The 25,215-nt window shown below is 40.1% G+C and overlaps 1 protein-coding gene across 9 annotated transcripts in view; it reads left to right on the plus strand.

The window, feature by feature from the left end:
- Positions 1-25,215, plus strand: part of TMEM135 (transmembrane protein 135) — a 352,995-nt gene that overhangs the window by 79,276 nt on the left and 248,504 nt on the right. For 3 of the 9 annotated variants that reach the window (XM_054662586.2, XM_054662587.2, XM_009423927.4), the window contains exon 1: positions 1,529-1,886. The exons of 2 other annotated variants lie outside the window; for them this stretch is intronic. In XM_054662586.2, coding sequence (XP_054518561.2) covers positions 1,746-1,886 — 141 coding nt within the window. In that variant the 5' untranslated portion in view covers positions 1,529-1,745. Of the gene's footprint in view, positions 1-6; positions 1,887-25,215 lie in introns of those variants that run through there. 4 more of the 9 variants (XM_063784376.1, XM_016921751.3, XM_001175336.8 and 1 more) reach the window with 3 other exon arrangements.

Below are 25,215 nucleotides of genomic sequence, written 5' to 3' on the forward strand. Positions count from 1 at the left end.
TGAGATAGAGTCTCTCTCTGTTGCCAAGGCAACAGTGGTGTGATCTTGGCCCACTGCAACCTCTGCCTCCTGAGTTCAAGCGATTCTCCTGCCTCAGTCCCTGAGTAGCTAGGATTACAGGAGCGTGTCACCATTTCTGGCAAATTTTTGTATTCTTAGTAGAGACAGGGTTTCACCATGTTGGCCAGGCTGGTCTCAAACTCCTGACCTCAAGTGATCCACCCGCCTCAGCCTCTCAAAGTACTAGGATTACAGGTGTGAGCCACCGCGCCTGGCCTCTCTTCCCCTTTTGCTGGTCTTCCTGGCTAGCATGTTGATGTCATGTTATTTTCTAAGTTAGGGTGGAAATCACAGGTAGCAGATGGCATAGCAAACTGTCACAAAGAGGCTGGGATCCCTAATCGTTATGGAGCCACCATTTTATTCTAGGACTGCCTACCTTTACCTGAGAGAAAGAAACTTTTTATCTTTTTGCCATTGTTGTTTTGGACTTTTCATCTGAGTATTTCTCTTTTATTTTCTTCAAACAACTACACCTATCTGATATTATCTTGTTCAGTTTTCTTTGTTATTTTCTGTCTTCTCCCTCTAGAATACTAGCTTCGTGAAAATAAAAATCTTGTCTCTCTTGTTTCTGTTTGTTTCCTTAGCACAGTGCCTGGTAAATAGTAATGACTCAGTAAATATTTGTAGATGAACGAATGAAGACTAGAAGATTCGAATGGAATTCTTCTAAAGGTAGTTCGTTTCTGCTTTAAGAGACTATGGAATTTAGAAATCCAAAGAAACTGGCAGGTTTGTTACATGTGAGGAAATTGACAGAGGGGTTATATGACTCAAGCAACACAGGACCCTTGTCTTGCTAATTGTTGGCCAAGTTCCCTAGCCAGGTCTGAGTTCTAACACACGACTGCCGCCTCTACTGTGTGTGCTGTTTGGTTGATAAGCACCTATCAAAGATGCTGTAGACAGGATTGCTCCGTGGCCTAAGGTTTGGACAGGATGACCTATTGCCCTTCCCCACACACGGTCGGGGTATGAACATAGCTTCCCAGGTATCACAGAGCTTGGAAAGCCCAGCACCTGGGGGTAGTTAGTTGCAACTAGCAGGCAGCCCTAGCTGTTTATTACCTGGGACTCTCGGGAAGGCAAGCTCCCGGTGCTGGGGAGGACGTTTGTCCCAGGCATTCCTCTGGCAACCCTCTTCCTCCACCAGCTCCCAACAAAGACATTTAATCCCTTTCTTCCACTACCCTCCGCTCTACTTGGCTTGCAGTTGGAAGCTTAAGTACAATTTGACCCAAGCCACCCCCTACTGCGCACCTGCCATAGCGCTCGCGCCCCGGAGCCGGGCACGGCGTCGCGGGGGTGGGGAGGCGGCGCGTCCCCGAGCTGCGCTCCCTCGCGTACAGCCTCGGCTCTGGGTGCGAAGATCCTCTCTGCCTCCGCTCACCCAGCCGCGCCGCCGCGCGGGAACGCGCCCCAGCGGATGCCCTCTTGAGAGAGCGCGCACGCGCCGCCTCTCCCCGCCTCCCCGGTGCGCGTCCCGCCCCCTTGAGCTGCGATACGCCGAGCGCTCAACATCCGAGGACTTTGGCCCAGAGTAACCCCGCTCTCGTGACCTTTCCCCTCCATTCGGGACCTCCGAGTGCTGGCCGGGCGAGAGGCTGGCGGCTGGGCTCTCGCGCCCCTCCCTGCAGGGCTCAGGCTCTCCCCCTCCTGTCTTCTCCGCGCTGTTCCTCGTCATGGCGGCCCTCAGCAAGTCCATCCCTCATAACTGCTATGAGATCGGCCACACTTGGCACCCTTCCTGCCGGGTCTCCTTCCTGCAGATCACCGGGGGCGCCCTGGAGGAGTCCCTGAAGATCTATGCTCCTCTGTACTTGGTGAGACCCGTCACCCCTCCCGCAGGGCGAGTTTAGTCTGGAAGATGGGCCGGGGGCTGCAGTTGGTGCTCCCGAGGGGCTCTGGGGGACTTACCTTGTGTCGGGCTCTCTTTTGGAGGGGTCGGAGTGTTTTGGGGGGTCGGTAGGGGGAAGGGGGAGGTCGCAAGGGAAGGATATACCAATTCCTGCAAGGGAGAAGGAGGAGGGGAATTAGAGATTGAGCTGTCATCTGAATGCCTGTTGCTAGGAAGAGGATGGCTCCCAACTTTTAGAATTAAGTTTAGGACACTTAAAAACGTTAATTCAAAGACCAGCGTTATTTTCCTCTGGCCTGCCTTGTGATGGAGAGGTATTTGTAGGTCAGCGAGGCTATGAGAAGGACCTGCAATCTTTCCTCATCTAGTTTCCCCTGTTTTATTTTGCTTTTTTTTTTTTTTTTAAATGAAGGCATATTTGACCCGAAGTCCCTGTGGCCTCAGATCTTGACTCAGTTTTGAGATGACAGGATTGTGATTTGGGGGTTTTGCAAGTGTTTTTGCAAGTTCACAGAACAGACTCCTGGGTTGAGATTGTGTGTGGTGATTTAAAGGGTGATGCCAGTCTTTCAGTCAGTGAACTTGGTTAGGACATCTGACTTTGTGTCACCTAGGACCTTCTGTTACACAGCTTTACATACAGGGCAATTAATAGGGAATATTTGGCAGTATGTATATGTAACACTGAGGACTATTAAAGATGCTCTTAAATGTTCTCCTCAAAATCTTTTTTTCAATAACCTTATCCTTGATATTAAAGATTTATTATTACTTTGGCCATTGAAGTGCATTGTCTCATTTTCTTGCCTTACAGTTTGTGTCCTAAGAAGACAGATCGTATTTTTTGTATGTCTTCTAAAAGTTTCAATATTCAGCAGATGATCAATTATTATTTCTGATTGAAGTAATTTAGATTTATACCCTAATGTTCCTGAAAGTGTGTCATGGCTGTATCTGTAGTACTTCTTGAAAAGTCTGATTATGTATTTCAGAGATAACACAGGAGAAGGTGATGACTTTGTTTGAGGTTGCAGGCACCCATTTCATTTTTATTGTATAGACTGATGCTTCTCACATTTTCATGTATGTTAGGAATCCTCTGAGGATTATGTTAAAATGGGGGTTCTAATTCATTAGGTCCTGGTGGGGCCTGAACCTCTGCTTTCCTAACAAACGCGTGGTAATGCTGATGGTGGGGGCTGCACTTTGAATAATAAAGATCTAGAGTAGAGGCCAATAATTGTTACTGGAGCTGGAAATTTTTTCCTTGATTTTCTTTGGCAAAGATTCATGTTTATCTGCTTTTCCACATTCACTGTGGCCAGTCTATGTCTCAGAATTTTTCTTTTTATTTTTGGATACAGGGCCTTGTTGTATTGCCATTCTGGCTGGAGTGCAGTGGCGCAATCACAGCTCACTGCATAAGGCTCAGATTTGTAAAAAATAAAACATCTACAAACATTATTGAGCTCCTGATATACAACTATAGAAAAGATTGTTCCTGCCGTCAGAGGATTATGATATAGGTGGAAAGAGAGTTTATGCTATCTACTTCTCCCTCTGAAAATCCATAGCACTTTTCATTCATTAATTCATTCACTTAACAAATATTTGTTGAATGCCTGATACTTGTTATATCAGTAGCCTAGACAATTTATGGATTATAGTCTATGATAGGGACATTCAGGGTAGCATAGAAACATAGGTTCTCCTACTCCAACAAGGTAGGTTGGGGGTGTTCAGGAAAAGAGTTGTGTTTTACTACTATATCTCCAACAAGATTAAGTACTTATTGAGGATAAATTTTCCATCTCATGTGGCCTTGTACCCTTACATCTGTGTATTTGAAAATTTGGGTTGCTACTCCTTGGTAGTTGTGAAATAAAATTAGTGGGAACTGAATAGCATTTTATTTTATATTAGTGAAATGGAAGAAAATAAAAAATGTTAGGACATATTGCGCATACTAAGGATGAGCATTATTTCATGACAGTTTTGTTTCAGTTATCCATGTAGGTGTGGGTGGGGCTACTTGGAGCATATAGCTGTTCTCTTTGTGAGTGTTGGATAGTTGATTAAATGTATACCCCCATGTACTAAGATGCAAGGTGGTGTGGTGGAAAGAAATTGGACTTTAAAAAGGGATCAGGCCAGGTGCAGTGGCTCACGCCCATAATCCCAGCTCTTTGGGAGGCCGAGGTGTGTGGATCACCTGAGGTCAGGCGTTCGAGACCAGCCAGCTTGACCAACATGGTGAAACCCCATCTCTACGAAAAATATAAAATTAGCTGGGCGTGGTGGCACATGCCTGTAATCCCAGCTACTCGGGAGGCTGAGGCAGGAGAATCACTTGAACCTGGGAGGTGGAGGTTGTAGTGAGCTGAGATCGTGCCATTGCACTCCAGCCTGGGAAACAAGAGCAAAACTCCATCACAAAAAAAAAAAAAAAAAAAGGGATCGGGGTATCAGGATTTGAATGTCAGCTCTATCATTTACCAGCTATTTGACTTTGTATATGTTACTTTATCTTTCTTTTTGAGAATTAAATGAAATCATGCATTGATGATGTATCACATATTTTCTAGTTTATCATAGGTTTTGAATAGTTATGCATATTTTTCTTCCTCCCTTCTCCGGTGGCACTTAAGAGTGAAGTTCATGGAAGGTGGGTAGGGAAGGCCTCTTGAAGTAGGTGGCCCTTGACTTGTGCCTTGAGGGTAAGGCTATACAGACATTGATTCATGCAGTAGACATTTATAGCATACCTATTCTTAGTGGAGAGGAGGGAGGATAATGTAAACTGAGGCAGAAAACTAAGTGGTTTTGTAAGAGAAGCAATGAATACATTGTCTATAACAGAACGTTTGCGTACAGGAGTTGTGAGCGATAACAACTTACATTTATTATGTGCTTAGTCCTTTACGTATTTTATCTTTTTTAACCCTTACACAACCCCAGCTTATTATCCCCATTTTATAGGTAAGATAACTGAAGGTTAGAGACATTAAGTGATTCACAAGATTTAGAGCTAGTAAGGAAAAAGACAGGATTCGGTTCTCATTTTTTTTTTTTTTTGACTGAAAGACTGAAGGACGGGCTAAAGGAGCCACTGAGGGTTTTTCTGTGTGCGTGCTATTGAGGTTTCTTTTTGAACAAAGGGGTTACAAGTACAAAATGATGCTTTCAGATGCTAAATCTGGTAGCACTGGGAAGACCGGATAGAAAAGATTTTTGAGAAATTGATGCAGCAATTTCACTAAGTGGTGGAAAGAGTCAGAACTCCTGTGGAATCTCACCCTGCAATTTACTATCAATATGATCTTTAGAAAAATTACTGAATCGCATGGAGCCTTAGTCCCCTTGCTTTGCAGAAGATGATTGTACCCAATTTTTAAGGTCTGTTGTGAGGAGTTAAATAGGATAATAGTGCATTAATTATGATATATGTCTCTATCTTCTGTTAAAACAGTGGTTTGTATTTAGACTAGTGTAGTACCTCATTAAATGCTTAATATATGTCTAAATGAGTGAAGGTATGAATGAATAAGCACATGAATAGTGCGGGAGTGAAGAGATATTTGGCAGGTCTGCCAGAGAAGATGAAAGGGCAGTTCTAGAGGCATTTTGTGGCAGAATGAACAGGACTTAGAGACCAAGGATATTGGGGCAGTATGAGGACTTGTTTATACTTCTAGGCTGTCAAGTCAGATTGTTGCAGTTGCCATTATTGCTAGAAATGGAGAAGTTCTAAAGACAAGTTGGTGTAGGGACCAATGGAGAGCTTTCCCCTTGGCCCTCTGAAGGTTCACCAAAAATCACTGACAGGAGGCAGATGGATTAATAGGAGAAAGGGCATGTACCAATTTATTTAACGTGTATACATGGGAGCCTTCAGAATGAAGACCCAAAAATACAGGGGAAATTATCTGTTTTTATGCTTAGGTTCAACGAAGTATAGACAGCTATGTAGAAATGTGATTGGACAATAATGGTAATAGACTGATTGGGGAAGCAAGGTCTGTCTGTCTAGATTCTTCTTGGCCTCTCTGTCTAGATTCTTCTTGGCCTCTCTGTCTAGATTCTTCTTGGCCTCTCTGAGCATTCCTTCTTTTCTTTTGAGTATGGGGCAGGACCCTCTCTGGAATGGGGGCTTATGACCTACAGTCAAACAAGGTAGGTCAGATAGTTTCTTTATGGCCAGTTTTTACATGGAAAGGCAAAGGGAAAGTTAGTATGATATTTTAAGTTTTATGGCTGGCTTTGGGGAAAATAGGTTCTGGTTTTTATGACCTGCCTTGGGGAAAATTCTAGTTTCTAAGGCTAGCTCAGGGGAGAGTGGGACTAGGAGACAGGAGAGCAGGAGAAGGTCAGAAAAAAACTTCTGCTTCTAAGGCTGCTTCTGAGGCCTTCATTTTGGGGTATTGTATTCTGAGCCCCAACATGAAGGAAGATTTTTATCAAGAGTGTTTTCTGGAGCCTATCAAATGGGTCTTATATATCTGCTTTTCATTGGAAACATTATCATGTGTGTTGTACTAAACTGATTTCTTCATATCATATTTACTTTCTTGTTCTATACATTTGCCCTCATGCTTCTTTTAATCTTAGTATCTACAACTGTTTAGTCGGTATTCATCTTCTACTGTTTAAACTATTTCAAAATGTAGATGTATGATTCCTTTTATTATAATAGTGAATCTTTGTGTTTTCACAATTTGTAAAGAATATCAGCTCTCACTCATCATTTATTTCTGTAGTTTTTTTTTTTTTTTTTTGAGACAGTTTCGCTCTTGTTGCTCAGGCTGGAGTGCAGTGGTGTGATCTCGGCTCACTACAACCTCCGCCTCCCAGATTCAAGCCATTCTGCTGCCTCAGCCTCCCGAGTAGCTGGGATTACAGGTATGCACCACCATGCCCGGCTAATTTTGTATTTTTAGTAGAGACGGGGTTTCTGCATGTTGGTCAGGTTGGTTTGGAACTCCTGACCTCAGGTGATCCACCTGCCTCAGCCTCCCAAAGTGCTGGAATTACAGGAGTGAGCCACCGGGCCCAGCCTATTGCTGTAGTTTTTTTAAAAAGCAGATTCTTACATATTTTGTGATATACGGTAGCAATGTATGCATGTACCAAAAATATATTTTAGAATTTTATATTGTATTTCTTGAATGTTAGTTATTGCTACATATTCTAAATAGGTGGTACCCCTTGCTGCACACATACATATGAAACAGTTATTAAACTGTTGGCTGGGTGCGGTGTCTGACGCCTGTAATCCCAGCACTTTGGGAGGCTGAGGCGGGTGGATCACGAGGTCAGGAAATGGAGACCATCCTGGCCAACATGGTGAAACCCGTCTCTACTAAAAATACAAAAATTAGCTGGGCATGGTGGTGTGCACCTGTAGTCCCAGCTGCTCGGGAGGCTGAAGCAGGAGAATCGCTTGAACTTGGGAGGCGGAGGTTGTACTGAGCAGAGATCACGCCACTGCACTCCAGCCTGGCAACAGAGGGAGACTCTGTCTCAAAACAAACAAACAAACAAACAAAAAAAACTGTTTAACCCCTAGACTACCACTAAGATTAAGGAAAGCATAAGGCCCTTGTTTTTGTGGCAAATTTAGAATATACAGTTGCCCACTTGGGAGTATGGATTCTATGCTGTTGAGATTCTTAGGTACCTTCCCTAAGAAGGAAAACTTGTTCACTAACCTCAGATGGTTCTAACACTAAGACCTTTCTTTTCCTAGTTGGTTTTCTTCAGGACCTCTAGATTAAGGTACTGGCATTTACCTTTAGCTGAGTCCAAAGTAGAATCTTTTGCATTTTTGGGAAAGAATGATTTTAAAACCTGTTTTTTCACTGACCTAGACTCTTCAGTGGATGAACATGTTTACTCAATATTTACTCCCTTTGAACCATGTAATCCAACAAATCTGTTAGATTACTAAGGATCAGTTAATCACTTCTAGGCTCTGAATAAACATTTAAGCCAGAGTTGAAATTTCTAGGAATAAAAAATGGTTTATGGACAGTCTCATTGGTTGCTAAAGGCTTGAAAACCACTGATTGAAGAAATCAGTTCAGTGATACAGACTGAGTGTTTTAAGGCAGTGAGTGCTTTAGCAAGTTTTCTAGAGGCTACAAGACCAGCAATGAGACTAAAAAGTTTTTGGTAATAGGCATTTGTTTTTGTTTTTGGCTTAAAAAAATAAAATAAGAAACCCTGAAGTCATTAAAGAATGTAAACTACTCAGAATATCTGTCTAGATTATCTGAGCTTTGGAGACCATGGAATTGTAAATCTGTGCATAATCCCTCTTTGATTTTTGCTTGAGACCTAACTTATGGGGGTGTAAATAAGGGGCTCACTTTATCTTTCTTTTCAATAACTAAATGATTTTTACATAATTTCTTATTATCCCTTTGGAGATATAAGTCATATGGTTTTATTTATTTATTTGAGACAGAGTCTTGCTCTGTCGCCCAGGCTGGAGTGCAGTGGCACAATCTTGGCTAACTGCAAGTTCCACCTCCTGGGGTCACGCCCTTCTCCTGCCTCAGCCTGCCGAGTAGCTGGGACTACAGGCCACGCCACCACGCCCAGCTAATTTTTGTATTTTTAGTAGAGGTGGGTTTCACCGTATTGGCCAGGATGGTCTCCATCTCCTGACCTCGTGATCCACCCACCTCAGCCTCCCAAAGTGCTGGGATTACAGGCGTAAGCCACCACGCCCGGCCGTCATGTGGTCTTTTTTAAATGAACAATTGAATAATGGGGTTTCCTATTCATTAATGTGACGTTTTGAGTTTGTCGAAGGTGTTTTTATTTTTATTTTTTTGAGACGGAGTCTGGCTTTGTTGCCCAGGCTGGAGTGCGGTGGCGCGATCTAGGCTCACTGCAAGCTGTGCCTCCCGGGTTCATGCCATTCTCCTGCCTCAGCCTCTCGAGTAGCTGGGACTACAGGTGGCTGCCACCACGCCCAGCTAATTTTTTTGTATTTTTAGTAGAGACGGGGTTTCACTCTGTTAGCCAGGATGGTCTCCATCTCCTGACCTTGTGATCCGCCCGCCTCGGCCTCCCAAAGTGCTGGGATTACAGGCGTGAGCCACCGCACCCGGCTGAAGTTGTTTTTATATGTGAGTTCTTGTTATTCTTTGGCTGCTCTCTGTTGAGTACAAACTACAGCCTCTAGCATGTCGCTTCCAGTTGAGAGGTAAAGGCTTAGTATTGCAGTAAACACTTTCTCAACTCACTGTTTTCTGTAGCAGCTAACTCTGAGTAGAGCAGGCCAATTCTGATTTACCATTATTTGCTTCTTAGTTGTCATAGATGAGGGATAAAAATACATATTGGTAGAAAGAGACCCACCTGGAGGAATGAGGGAGTCAATTCTACACTAATAATCCCTCTGGTAACAGATTTTCCATCAGATTGCTTTCATATCCAACTAATTAGTTGATTTTATTGCGATAGAGATTAGTCTGAATAATCAGGCCTTTTATTCATTTTTTAGAAAACTATGCTTGAACTTTTGACTCTTAAAAACTTTCTTTTCATTATTTGCCAATAAATATTGATGAAATATATGGTGAAGGGGAGACTGATATTTGATGATTAGTTTAGTAATATCTGAACCTAGACTATTGGTATCGAAATATTTGTCCCCTATTTGTTTACCAAGTATTAATTGAGTCTGCTATTTGCAGGGTGCTGTTTGTGGCAGCTGTGTGCTATGTGGTATGGTGAAGAATAAAATGAATGAGACATACTTCTTACATTGAGTTTATAGTTTAGGAGGGGAGATTAGGCACATATACTCCTGTAATACAAATTCATTGAGATAAATGCCATAAGGTACAGATAAAAATAAAAGTAAAGTAGTATATGTAACTGTTAGATTAACAGTGTAACTCAGGCTGGGCATGGTGGCTCATGCCTGTAATCCCAGCATTTTGGGAGGCTGAGGCGGGAGGATCACTTGAGGTCAGGAGTTCGAGACCAGCCTGGTCAAATGCTGAAACCCTTCCCCTACTAAAAATACAAAAATTAGCCAGCGTGGTGGTGGGCATCTGTAATCCCAGCTACTTGGGAGACTGAGGCAGGAGAATCGCTTGCAGCGAGTGGAGATCTCAGCTCCCCAGCCTGGGAGACAGAGCGAGACTGTGTCTCAAAAAACAAACAAACAAACAAATAAACAAACAACAAAATAAACCCAGTAACTCAGTTTTAAAGATGTAAGTTCGAAGGATCAAATAGAGCTGTAAGATTTTAAGCCTTGCTTATTAGGATATGTAGAAGTTAGTGCTGTGGAAAAAATACTTTCAGTGAAACATACTGGCTTGCTTTGGGACATACTGAGTTTTAATTACCAGTGCGGTATGTAAGTGGAGAATGACCATGAGACATTGAGAAATGCAGGGGTAGAGAGAAACTGAGGCTAGAGATTTAGGTTTATATGTCCTAATCCTAGAGATGAAAGTTGAGCCCATGATTATTGGTTAGGTTGACAAGGGAGAGAGTTTAGAAAGAGAAGACAACCTAGGGAATGCTTATATTTGGAGCAGAGGAAAAGAAAGAAGCAGACAGAGCTGTATGAAGAGCTTGAGGTGGTAGTGTTACTGAGTCTTGAGGTAAAGGAGTTTTGAGAGGTATTGTAAGAGATGGGAAGAGCATGGACTTGAATCTCAGTCCTGCCACTTACTGGCATTGTGACCTTGAGCAAGGTTCTTAACATTTGTGAACCTCAGTGTCCTCATCTATAAAATGAGGATAAAATACCTATCTATTATCCTTTAAAAATGCAAGTCAGCTTTTGTTATTCCTCTGCCCATAACTCTCCAGGGACTTTCCAATGCAATACAATGTGAAATCCTCACCATGGCCTTCAGAGCCTTATGTGGTCTATCTGTTGCTTGTTTAATTACATTTCATGCGATTTTCCCCTTTGCTTTTCCACCTCGATCTAGATGTAATCACACAATTTATTTAATATTTTGAATCTATGTTTTATGTAATTTACAACAGAGAGCTCTTGATTTTCTGGGGAATATCTTAAATTGTACAACAGCCAGATTGTTAAAAAAATGTGTATTTTTATGGAATACATAAAAGGTAACTCTTGTGAGTTATGACTTTGAGAAAAAAATTCGTGCCTCAATTTGTGCATAAGCAATATATATATATGGATACTTTTTTTATTGATTATGAAAAGATGATGTGGATTGAAAGGCTGGAACGCAGACTTATGTTGTATAAATCTATCTGTATAAGCTTTGGAAGTGAAAAATGTGGTAAGACCTTGACAATAGATTGATCGTTTATTTATTATCATATTAGTTATTGAGTACTTACTTAGGTGGTAGGCAGGTGGTAGGTGGTAATTAGGGAAGGGGAGTTAATTGAAGTGATGGCTTAACAAAGAACTAAATAAAATATTTTGAAGAAAGTCTTTTTAAAATGTCAGTACAATTTCTTACATTACAGTTACTTCCCTTACTTTTATAGTATAGTGAATGTGAAATATGTTTTCATCCCCAAGGACTTAAACTGGGCACATAGAATGCCTAATAGTGGTTGATGCTTTGATGATTAAGGGTCTTATAATACTTCAGATTTATTATTCTTCCATTATCGTAATATAGTACATAATATAGTACTGTATTAAAGACTTAATTTGAATCTCTATTGACCGCAGGTTAAACTTTTAAATTGCCTTTTAATTACTCACTAATCTTAGTTTTCTTTCTACTCATTGATATGCTCTTAATGTTGTGATTGAGATTTGTGTATTTTTTCCTTCAGGTAATAGGATATGAATCTGTTTTATCTTTGGATACTAGGAATATAGTTAATAAGTATTTGTTAGTGAGCCTGAATAATTAATGAGTCAAGTTAGTATGGTGAATTGATCTTACATATCATATGTGAGGCTCTGTCTTCCTCATAATTATACTTGAGGGGAATCAATAACTGAAATAAATTAAAGAAGATTTTAACTAACTTGGCTCATAGCAGTATTGAAAAATATTTAGTGGCGGGGCAGGTTGGCTTACACCTGTAATCCCAGCACTTTGGGAGGCCAAGGTGGGCAGATCACCTGAGGTCAGGAGTTCGAGACCAGCCTGGCCAACATGGTGAAACCCCATCTTCACTAAAAATACAAAAATTAGCTGGGCATGGTGGCGTGTGCCTGTAATCCCAGCTACTGGGGAGGCTGAGGCAGGAGAATCACTGGAGCCCGGAGGCAGAGGTTGCGATGAGCCTAGATTGCGCCAGTGGACTCCAGCCTGACAACAGAGTGAGACTGTCTCAAAAAAAAAAAAAAAGAAAAAAAGAAAAATATTTAGTAAAATGGACCTTAAATAATTTATATGTGAAAGAAAAGTATTAAGGAAGAGTGCTAAATCAAGTATCATCAGATTTGAGCAAGTTCCTTTTATAAGAATGCTGAATTTTTTCAACTTACTGTCATTTATTTTGTATAGCCCTTTGACTCATTAGATTTGTCAGGTTGCTTTGGTTTCTTGATTCTTACTTGATCTTGGGGGTTTGGATTGTGATTAATCCACTTTGGGAGTTTCCTTGAAAGATTCTGCACCTATTGCCAGTGATGAAGGAAGGCTTATTCTGATTAGATTCGATTTTTAAACCTTGAAAGAAATACACATGGGACAATTTTTTTTTCAGACCCATATGTCAGAAACTCTCAAGCACAGTAGGCACTGAATTAACCAGAAACAGCCAAATTTCTTTGTGCCCCTAGCTGCATTTGGAGTGTAGTATAACTGTATTTACTCTGAATCTTCATTTCCTTTCACTGTCTCTTATCTACCCTTATTTCATTAATCAAATATTACATGTTACCTACAATGAGTAAGAAATACTGGAGTGAGGGGAACGTGGAGGTTAACAATGAAGGGGGAAGGTAAACTTTAAATAAATACACACGAAATTATCCGTGATAAGTGCTATTAAGAAGACGTTCAGAATGTTACTAGGCTGTTTACAAGAGGATCCATTCTAGTGTAGAGGGTTTGGGAAGCCTTTCCTAAGGAAGTGACATGGTGATTATATGAATATATATGAAATGCACATACATTAGGTTTAACATTTATGGCACAAAAAACAAATTTTAACGTGACAAATCAAGAGAAATAAGAAGCAATTACTTTATAGAAAAATAGTTTATTTGACAATTTCACAAATCCAATACCCTGGTCAAGAATTTAGCCTTTACTTACCTCAAAGTCAAAGGCAGTAAGAAAACTTAACTGCCTACAAATACCTCGATTAACAGATGCTCTGAAACTGAAACTTCCTTCTAGTAAAATCTATGTTTTAAATTATAGTAGTCAGAAATTTTCAATTACAAATGTTAGAAAAACTATTTTGAATAACTTCTATTTGTCTTCCTCCATTTAAAGGTAAGTTGAGATTTTTTTTGACAAAATTGTGAAGTCTGAGAAGTTAAGCATCTTTTTTTTTTTTTTTGAGATGGAGTTTCGCTCTTGTTGCCTAGGCTGGAGTGCAATAGCACGATCTCGGCTCACGCCAACCTCCGCCTCCTGGGTTCAAGTGAGTCTCCTGCCTCAGCCTCCTGTGTAGCTGGGACTACAAGTATGCGCCACCATGCTTGGCTAATTCTGTATTTTTAGTAGAGTTGGGGTTTCACCATGTTGGTCAGGCTGGTCTCGAACTCCTGACCTCAAGTGATCCACCCACCTCTGTTACAGGAAAGGGATCCTGATTTAGACTCCAAGAGAGGGTTCTTGGATTTTGCGCAAGAAAGAATTCAGGGTGAGTCCGCAGCGCAAAGCAAAAGCAAGTTTATTAAGAAAGTAAAGTGGTGAAAGGACAGCTACTCCATAGACAGAGTAGGATGTTCCTCAAAGTCAGAAGAGGAACGCGTCCACCCTAGGTACAATGCTTGTATATAGGGGGAGGTGTGCTCTGCTACAAGGGTTTGTGTTGTGGTAAAGGATTAATTTTCTTAATTGCTATATTTTGCAAGAATTGATAAAGCAAAATTAGGAATGCCTTTGTTCTTCAGATATTGGGATATCTGGCCACTACCAAGTCTGGGTCTGTTTTAGTAAACGTTATTAATTTGTTCCTTTAACCATAAACATCCAGAGGCTAGGAATGCCTAATTTTCTGAGAATGCAGCCCAGCAGGTCTCAGCCTCATTTTCCTAGCCCTCACTCAAAATGGAGCCTCTCTGGCTTGAACGCCTCTAACACCTCTGCCTCCCAAAGAGCTGGGATTACAGGTGTGAGCCACGGCACCTGGCCAAGCATCTTTTTAAAGCTTTATTTTTCTGTGCTCTTTTCTCTTTTTCCCACGGTTAAATTTCATGATTAGATTTCCATTCTGGTTCAGGTAGGTGGTTAGGATTACCCTATCAAAGATTAGTAAAGGATTTTATATCCATCAAATGGTTGACAGACTAATTATTAGACTTTAATATTAATGAGTTGAAGTGCAGTTTAAACCTTTTAACATTGGCTTTATCTTCTTTTTAGTGGAATTTATGTATCAACAAATAGTGAGGCAGTTGTTATTTTTTAGTCAAGTAGTTACTCTTATCTGTGATTTCTTCTCTTTCTCAAATCATCCTTCCTGGGCTTGAACTCTTAGTGTTCATGAGTTCTGTTTAAAGGATTCAATTCATTACCCAATATTCACCCAATTTGTCACCCAGTATTCTTATTGGAGAGACTGGAACAAATATGTATACTTTCTATTTTTCATCTGAATATTGTTGTTCAATTAGAAATATATTAGATTTTTTCCAATTAATTAAAGTATTTCACATTAGAGTCCATGATATTTGTACTTAAGTATGCAGAAGATGGCAGGGTATGAAAGAGTGTTTTGGTTTAAAGTTGTGGTGCTGCCTGTGAGTTACATCACTAAAAGTTGAAGTGACAGGTGTGTGTTTTCAAGACTTTCCCTATATTACAAAAATATTGGTATTACTCAGTTTTGAACATGGGTATAATATATGCAGGACTCAGTCTGAGTCTTGTTCCTGATCACATTTTGTTTCAGTATTGTAACTTAAGTATATTTTTATTTTTATCTTGAAAGCCTATCTCAACTTTTATATACAAATTTGAAAATGTAGGAGAGGAAGGCTATTACAGGTAAGGTATGTAAGGCTTAATGGTCATTGCTAAAGTTTGAATGGTATGATTTTCATTACAGGGAGGCTTTACAGTATCATCATTACGGAAAACTTTTGAAGATTGCTTGTATCTTCCCACATATATTATTAACAAGTTGCCCTAGTTTTTTGGCTTTCTTGTTTTGTTTTTAATAAGCTGATTCTTGTATCTGTTGGGGGCAGCATGGTGTAATGCACTGGTTGTGAGTTACAAGATCTGAGTTTTTGTTTTGCTTTGCGATTTATGATGTGATTTCTTCATTTATAAGTAGAAGAGAATCTTGCCTTAACTTCGTGGCTTGCTGTGGGAATCATATGAGATAGTGCACATATAAAAGCTTTAAAAACTGTAAGAAGATAGGTAAATATTGGTCTATAATACTTGGTTTCTTGTCATTTTGTTTGAGATATTTATATTTGGCTTTTGTAGCTTATGATTCTAACCTTAAAAATAAAGACGTTGGAAGCAATTCAGATTTAGCTTATTAGAGTTCTTCAAAGAAACAGAAGCCTCTGTGTGTGTGTGTGTGTGTGTGTTTGTGTGTGTGTATAAAATAAGGAATTGGCTCACAATTTTGGAGGCTTAATAAATGCCAAGATCTGCAGTTGGCATGCTGGAGACCCAGAGAGCCAATGTGTAATTCCAGTGTGAGTCCAAAGGCCTGAGTACTAGAAGAGGACAATGGTGTAAGTTCCAGTCTGGAAGCCAGCAGGCTGTAGACCCAAGAAGAACTGGTGTTTCAGTCAGGTCTGAAGGCAGGAAAATACCAGTGTCCTAGCTCAAGAAATCAGGCAGGAGGAGTTTGTTGTTTTGTTCTCTTCAGGTCTTCAACTGAGGGGATGAAGCCTACTCACATTAGGAAGGACAATCTTTTTCTCAGTCTACTGATTCAAATGTTAATCTCACCTAGAAGCACCCTCATAGACATACCCAGAATAATCATTTGACCAAATGTCTAGGCATTCCTTGGCCCAGTTAGATTGATACATAAAATTAAACATGGTATACAGAAAAATTTGTTTGTTACAACAAATAATTCTGCCTCCTTTATTATTATTATTATTTTTTTTTTGACAGTCTTGCTCTGTCACTCAGGCTGGAGTGCAGTGGCGTGATCTTGGCTCGCTGCAACCTCTGTCTCCTGGGTTCAAGTGATTCTGCTGCCTCAGCCTCCTGAGTTGCTAGAATTACAGGCGTGTGCCACCACACTCCACTAATTTTTTGTATTTTTAGTAGAGACAGGGTTTTGCTATGTTGGCCAGACTGGTCTTGAACTTCTGGTCTCAAGTGATCCACCCGCCTTGGCCTATGATAAATTGTTTTTTAAAAACAAGGTCTTATTTTATTTTATTTTATTTTTGACAGAGTCTTGCTCTCTTGCCGAGGCTGGAGTGCAGTGGCGCGATCTCAGCTCACTGCAAGCCCCACCTCCCGGGTTCGTGCCATTGTCCTGCCTCAGCCTCCCGAGTAGCTGGGACTACAGGCGCCCGCCACCATTCCCGGCTAATTTTTTTGTATTTTTAGTAGAGACGGGGTTTCATCGTGTTAGCCAGGATGGTCTCCATCTCCTGACCTCATGATCTGCCTGCCTCACCCTCCCAAAGTGCTGGGATTACAGGCATGAGAACAAGGTCTTATTTTTAATTTTAATTTTAATTTAATTTTTTTGTTTGTTTGAGACAGAGTCTCGCTCTGTCACCAGGCTGGAGTGCAGTGGCAATCTTGGCTCACTGCAACCTCTGACTCCCGGGTTCAAGCGATTCTTCTGCTTCAGCCTCCCGAGTAGCTGGGATTACAGGTGTGTGCCACCACACCCGGCTAATTTTTGTATTTTTAGTAGAGACGAGGTTTCACCCTGTTGGCCAGGATGGAAAGGTCTTATTTTTTAAAAGCATTTTGAAAATTTTTATTTCTAAAAAATTTTTAAAAATTAATTAATGAATTAATTATTTTTGAGATGGAGTCTCACTCTGTCACCCAGGCTGGAGTACAGTGGTGCAATCTTGGCTCACTGCAACCTCCACCTCCTGGGTTCAAGCAATTCTCCTGCCTCAACCTCCCAAGTAGCTGGGATTACAGGCACCCACCATCATGACTGGCTAATTTTTGTATTTTTGTAGAGACGGGGCTTCACCATGTTGGGCAGGCTGGTCTTGAACTCCTGACCTCAGGCGATCCACCTGCCTCGGCCTCCCAAAGTGCTGATGTCAGCCACCGCGCCCGGCCAAAAAATTTTTAGAAAAAAAATACAGGAGGTCTTTTGATTATGGATGAATATCCTACTTTAGTTCTGTTGTTTGAAGTTCTTTTTTTTTTTTTTTTTTTGAGATGGAGTCTCGCTCTGTTGCCCAGGCTGAAGTGCAGTGGCGTGATCTCGGTTCACTGCAATCTCTGCCTCCCAGATTCAAGCGATTCTCCTGTGATTCTCCTGCCTCAGCCTCACAAGTAGCTGGGATTACAGGCGTGTGCTACCACGCCTGGCTAATTTTTGTATTTTTAATAGAGACAAGGTTTTGCCATGTTGGCTGAGCTGGTCTCGAACTCCTGACCTGTAGTGATCCACTTGCCTCAGCCTCCCAAAGTTCTGGGATTACAGCCATGAGCTACCACAGCTGGCCTTTCCCAGATACTCTGATGACCAGAGAGGAAATCTCTTCTTAACACTTAATAAAACGAACCTGCACAACACAAGAAGGAATTGGGGTTGGACCAGGAAGCAATTCTGCAGAGTGAAGGAAACTAGCATTTTCAAAATGCCTACTATGTGCTAGTTACTCTGCTAAATACTTTATATTTGTTATCTTATTTATTAAAAAGTACCTATTAACAGATCTTGGGGCCGGGCGTGGTGGCTCACGCCTGTAATTCCAGCACTTTGTGAGGCCAAAGCAGACAGATCACGAGGTCAGGAGTTCGAGACCAACCTGCCTAAAATGGTGAAACTCTGTCTCTACTAAAAATACAAAAATTAGCTGGGTGCAGTGGCACATGCCTGTGGTCTCAGCTGCTTGGGAGGCTGAGGCAGGAGAATCGCTTGAACCGGGAGGTGGAGGTTGCTGTGGGCGGAGATCGTGCCACTGCACTCCAGCCTTGGCAACAGAGCATGACTCTGAATAAAAAAAAAGAAAGAAAAAAAGTAAATCTTATAGATCTTGGACAAGGAAGATGGTAAAGTTAATTGCACAGCTGGTTGTTGTCCAGTCTCTGCTATTGGAATTAATTCTTTTTACTTGCTAATTTAGTGTTGTGAATGTTGTTTTTCCATCTTCTTTCCTCTTTATTTTTTTGTAGACTGGAACTGTAGTTTCTAGCCCCTGAGTCATCATGGGTGCCTTATTTAGTCTTTCTGTAGGTTAGATCACCAAATTTTTGAAGAGTCAGGTTATTTTTATATATTAGTTGTAGTTTCCCTATGTTTTTGTGTTTTTCTCTGAGAATAGGCAACTTGAACTTCTGTAGGAGTTAGTAAGTCACAGGTTTAAATTTATAACATGCAGTATGGACAAGTGATAATTCTCCTTATTTAGAATGTGTTTTGACTTCAACATCAATTGGTAGTTAAGAGCCACTTGCCTGACTTCAGTCCTTGCTCTGCCTGTATCAGTCACCTTGAGTAACTTCGTCTCTCTGTACTTTTTCTTTTTTCTTTCCTTTTTTTTTTTTTTGAGACGGAGTCTCGCTCTGTCACCCAGGCTGGAGTGCAGTGGTGTGATCTCGGCTCACTGCAAACTCTGCCTTCCAGCGTCATGCCATTCTCCTGCCTCAGCCTCCTGAGTAGCTGGGAGTACAGGTGCCCACCACCATGCCTGGCTAATTTTTTGTATGTTTAGTAGAGACGGGGTTTCATTGTGTTAGCCGGGGTGGTCTCGATCTCCTGACCTCGTGATCTGCCCGCCTCGGCCTCCCAAAGTGCTGGGATTACAGGTGTGAGCCACCGCACCCGGCCTGTCCTTTTTCTTATCTCTAAAATGGTGATAATAAAATCATGCCCATTAAAATCATGCCCAATAAAATGAGGAGATTGAAATCTAAAGAGCATCTAAACAAGGATTTTTCATAGAAATAGTTGTGGGATAAAGATTGTTATAATGAGTTGACATTTGTATGGTATATAGGATGGTGCCTGGCACAAGTGCTATATAAGCATTTTTTTTAAATAAAATAAAAATTCTGGAACTAACATATTCAAAATATATAAATTCATTATGCTCTTTCCTTTAAAGCAGTTGTTCTTACTCAATAAGGGGCACAATCTTACCTCCTAGGAGACATTTAACAATGTAGGCATTTTTGGTTATCACAGCTGGGGGGATTCTATTGCCATTTAGAAAGTAGAGGGCAGGGATGCTACTAAACATCCTTCAGTGCATAGGACAGCCCTGCACAACAGATGATCTGGCCCAAAATGTCAATAGTGCCAAGGTTGAGAAACCCTACTTTAAAGAAATCATTTTTTGCTAGAGATTACTCTAAGAAAGATTAAATAGATACAACATAAAATTGACTCTTATTTGCAAACTATTTAATTTTCCAAAGAAACTAGATTTCTCACACTATCACCCTTTAGAAATGTATTCTTCTAGAAGAGTTTAATGATCAAACTCGGAGGCTCACAGTAACTACTAATTTAGAGTTTGGTACTAGTAAGGCTAAGATCATGGGTCTTTGAGGCCAATTAGCTTTATTCCATGGCCGTAAAGGGCAATCCCAATACAGTCAACCATCTCTATGGCAAATGTGCAGCACTAATCACATGGGGCAAGAAACGGGAATAACAAGAGAATGTATATAGTGCTGATGGATGTTTAATAGTGATAATCTTATGAAGAGATACTTCTAAATTGGGGGCCTGACCTTATAATTTTGTATCACTCTTCAGTCTGTGCCCATCGTATTAGTCAGGTTGGTCTCCATACTTGCGTTTAATCAACTCTGCTTATTGCTGCCTGTCTTTTGACTCATGCCTGGAATATTTGTGAAGATATTAACTTATGTTTGCTTCTGGGTACTTTTTTTTTCTTGAGACAAAGTCTCACTCTGTTGCCTAGGCTGGAGTACAGTGGCACAATCTCGGCTCACTGCAGCCTCCACCTTCTGGGTTCAAGCAATTCTCCTGCCTCAGCCTCCTGAGTAGCTGGGATTACAGGGACACACCACCACGCCTGGCTAATTTTTGTATTTTTAGTAGAGATGGTATTTCATCATGTTGGTCAGGCTGGTCTCGAACTCCTGATCTCGTGATCCACCCGCCTCGGCCTCCCATAGTGCTGGGATTACAGGCGTGATCCACTGCATCCAGCCCCTTTTTCTGGGCACTTTATTGTTTTATAATTTTCAAATTTAGGTACATGATTTATTTCAAATTACTTTTTGTGTATAGTTTCAGGTAGGGGTCAAAGTACATTTCCCCCCAAGCCCCCCCCCCCCCCCCCCGCCCCGCATAGATGTCCAATTCTTCTAATATCATTTATTTATTTATTTATTTTTGAGATAGAGTCTCACTCTGTCTCCCAGGTTAGAGTGCCGTGGTGTGATCTCAGCTCACTGCAACCTCCACCTCCTCGAGTTCAAGCGATTCTCCTGCCTCAGCCTCCTGAGTAGCTGGGATTACAGGCGCCTGCCACTGTGCCCGGCTAATTTTTGTATTTTTAGTATAGACGGGATTTCACCATCTTGGCCAGGCTGGTCTTGAACTCCTGACTTTGTGATCCATCTGCCTCGGCCTCCCAAAGTGCTGGGATATAAGCGTGAGCCACTGCACTCGGCCCATTTATTTTTAAAAAAATTACATAATTTTAGAAGTAGAAAAAATGAACAGTTTTGTTATTTAATTTAACCTCTTTATTTAGTAAATGAGGAGATTGAAATCTAAACAGCACGTTTCTAAACAAGGATTTTTCATAGAAATAATTGTGGGGTTAAGATTAAAAATAAAATCTGTTAATTGTATTGTATTATGCTGATTGTTTCCACTCCCTGTTGAGATTTGTTTCTATGATAATTAATCCTTGTTTCTCACACTTGTTCTCCTCGCCCCAATATTATAAATTGTAACATATATTTATTGTAGAAAGTCTGGAATGTATCCAAAAGTGAAAAGAAGAAAATTAAAATAATCTATTATCAACCATTTAGAGATAATCAGTGTATAACATTCTAGTATTTGTTCTGTATGTTCATTACAAATTATTTTTTGGTAATCTGTCTTTTCACTTTATATATTTTGATTCATTTTCCTAGGGCATGAAATAGTCTTCTAAAACCAGGTCATGTAAATACATAAATACAGATATGTATTTTAAACATAGTGGTATGATGTGCCTTTTTTTAGCTAAATCTTTATATGCATGTTTGAAAAATTCATAAGAAATTAATGAATGTGGAATTATTTGGTCAAAGCATATGAACATTACGAAGTCTTTGATTATAAAATGTGATGTTTCTGAAGGTATCTGATATCTGATGATTTTATACATGAGTGCAAGTGCTATTGTAATTACTACATGGCTAACACAATTATTGGTATGTTATTTGTTTAGATTAGTGCTTCCTAACCTTTTTCATGCTGTAGTGTGCTGTGGTTTACATAGAAAATGATAAAAATACGTGGCACACTGGGGAAAACAGAGGCGGTGGTCACCCTGCCCTGTTACCTTGTGTCTGGCCTGGCTAACTAGACTACTGAGAGGATCAGTATTTTAGCCACTTGTAAACCTTGGTTAGAAGCTCTGGGTTACAGCACAGTGATGATAAGGTCCTAGGTTATTTTCTGTGTCTTGTGTTAGATATTTCCTGTTTCTCACAATAGACTGTACAGTTTGGTCTATCAATATGGTAAATATGTACAATTTATGTACTTTACTGTTAATGGACATTTAGGTGGTTACAGTATTTGTAATGACAGATAATGCTATAAATATGTCTTTTGGCGGACATAAGCACTTATTTCTTTTGAGTAAAATACCTGGGAGTGGAATTGCTGAGTTAAGGGGTAGACATTTAATTATGTCTGGGTTATGGGGTACACATTTAATTAGATGCTATCAAACGGTTTTCCAAGGGGACCACAATTTTACATTGTCATGAGCAATATATGAGAACTAATCCTAAAGCTGTGTGAGAATTGTAGTTGCTCTACATTCCCACCAGCACTTTATATTATCAGTTCTTGGCATTTTAGCCATTCTAATGTGTGTGTGGTGGTATTTCTCTGATGACTAATGGTGCTGGTTGCCTTTTATATGCCTATTGGTCATGCGAATGACTCCTTTTTTTTTTTTTTTTTTTACACAAAGTATTGAACTTTTAATTTTGAGATAATTGTAGATTCACATGCAGTTGTAAGAAGTACAGTTCTTCAAGAGATTCAGTTAACTCTTTATCCAGTTTCTCCCAATTGTTTCATCTTGCAAAATAGTAGTATAATATCACAACAAAAATACTGCCATTGATACAGTCAAAATACAGAACATTTCCATCACCAGAAGGATCCCTAATGTTGCCTTTTATAGCTATACTCACTTCTTTTCCACTTACCCACTCCCCCTTAATCCCTGGCAACCACTAAATTATTCATTTCTATAATTTTGTCATTTCAAGAATGTTATAGAGGCCAGGCACGGTGGCTAACGCCTGTAATCCGAGCACTTTGGGAGGCCAAGGTGGGTGGATCGCCTAAGATCAGGAGTTCGAGACCAGCCTGGCCAACATGGCGAAGCCCCATCTTTACTAAAAATACAAAAAATTAGCTGGGCGTGGTGGCCGGCGCCTGTAATCCCTGCTACTTGGGAGATTGAGGCAGGGAGAATTGCTTGAATCTGGGAGGTGGAGATTGCAGTGAGTTGAGATCACGCCATTGCACTCCAGCCTGGGCAACAGAGCGAGACTTTGTCTCAAAAAAGAAACCCAAAAAAACAATATTCTAGAAATGGAATCATACAGTATGTAGCTTTAGGATTAGCTTTTTTCCCCCCCGACTCAGTATAATTCTGTGGAAATTCATCAAGGTTGTTTCATATATGCTTTTTATTGTTCATTTTTATTGCTGAATAGCATTTCATGTCATGGCTATATCACAATTTGTTAAACCATTTACTTTTTGAAGGGCATCGGGGTTGTTTCTGGTTTTTGACGATTGCAGACAAACCTGCTATAAACATTCCTTCACAGGTTTTTGTATAAGCATATGTTTTTATTTCTCAGAGATAAATACCCCAGGACTACAATTGCTGGGACAAATAATAGTTGATTGTTTAATTTTTCAAAAAACTGCTAAGCTGTTTTCCAGAATTGCTATACCATTTCATATTTCCACCAGTAATGCATGAGTGATCCAGTTTTTCTGAATCCTTCCAACATTTGGTGTTGTCACTGTTTTTTATTTTAGCCATTCTGATAGTTGTAACACCTCATTGTGGCTTTAACTAGCATTTTCCTGATGGCTAATGTGCTTATTTGCTGTCTGATTATCCTCTTCTGTGAAATGTCTGGTCATATATTTTCCTATTTTCTAATTGGGTTGTTTGCTTTTTATTGTTGAGTTTTGGGACTTCTTTATGTATTCTAGATACTAGTTCCTTATTAGATATGTGATTTCTAAGTATTTTCTTCTCTTCTGGAGCTTGCCTTTTTAAATTTCCCAACAGGTCTTTAATAGAGAAAAAGTTTGAATTTTGATGAAGTTCAGTTTATCAATTTTCTCTTTTGTGAGTTGTGCTTTTGATGTCAAGTCTAAGAATGCATTGTCTAGCCTTGTATCCATAAGATTTGCTCCATTTTTTCCCCCTAGAAATTTTGTAGTTTTATGTTTCACATTTGTGCCTGTGATCCATTTTAAATTAATTTTTGCATAAAGTGTGAGACTTAGGTTGAGGTTTAGTTTTTCTTTTCTTTTAACCTATCATTTACCACACTGGCATATTATAGCTTACTGCTGTTGTTTGTGTCTATTTCCCTATGGAGATTTTATGTTCCTTGAAGGAAAAGATTGGGTCTTATTCATCATTGTTTTGCCTGTGTATGAGAGTTGAATCGAAGTAATAGATGGTCAGTTTCAGAGGCTTGAAGAGGGAGGGAGTAACAGAAGAATTGAGAAGATGCCATTAGATTTGTTGATCACTGACTTTCGGAAAAGTATTATCTCTAGAAAGATGGAGAATAAATGGAGAGTTTTATAGTCTTTCTGTTCTGAAGTTAGTTTTTCTCTTTGTTACACCCTCTTACTCCTTCCCTATTATGTTCTAACCTTTTTGGTTATGTTGTTTCATTATGATGGAGAAGTACTCTTTTCTATGACTAGTGAAGAGTCTATTATTCTTCCCAGTTCAGCTCATATCCCGTTCACCATGAAATTCCTGCCTTCCCCTGTATTAAACTGACTCTGCTAGAATTCTGTGGTACATTCTATTATATTACTAACACTTAATCAGTCCTCAGTATCTATATATCTTGCACATATTATGATTTATATTGCTTTATTTCCTGGAATGTTAATAGTCTGCTCAATAAATACTTAGATTTCATGTCTATCCATATAATTGCTAAATTATTTCAGGGCCTTTTTTGGTTTTAATCTAGAAATCTTCCTTTCATATTCAGAGTTCACCAAAAAAAAAAAAAAAAAAAAAAAGGTTTTCAATCTAAATTTAAAAGCTAAGTCATGAAGACTGATAGGTTGATATTTTTTATAAAACAGTCCTATGATAAACTTCTGCAGTCTTTTGTATTGGGACTTATTCGTGTTTCTGTGTTCTGGTCACAGGTGATACTTACTTGTGTTGTTACTAGATTCTTTTTTTTTTTTTTTTTTTTTGAGACAGAGTCTCACTCTGTTGCCAGGCTAGAGTGCAGTGGCACAATCTGGGCTCACTGCAACCTCCGCCTCCCGGCTTCAAGCAATTCTCCTGCCTCAGCCTCCCAAGTAGCTGGGACTACAGGCGCCCACCACCACGCCCGTCTCATTTTTTGTATTTTTAGGAGAGACAAGGTTTCACAATGTTGGCCAGAATGGTCTTGAACTCCAGACCTTGTGATCTGCCCACCTCGGCCTCCCAAAGTACTGGGATTACAGGTGTGAGCCACTGCGCCCGGCCTAGATTCTTAATATTATTTTTTCAGGTCTTTTTTTTT

Source organism: Pan troglodytes, chromosome 9 (assembly GCF_028858775.2).
Source record: "Pan troglodytes isolate AG18354 chromosome 9, NHGRI_mPanTro3-v2.0_pri, whole genome shotgun sequence".
NCBI classification, from domain to species: Eukaryota; Metazoa; Chordata; class Mammalia; order Primates; family Hominidae; genus Pan; species Pan troglodytes.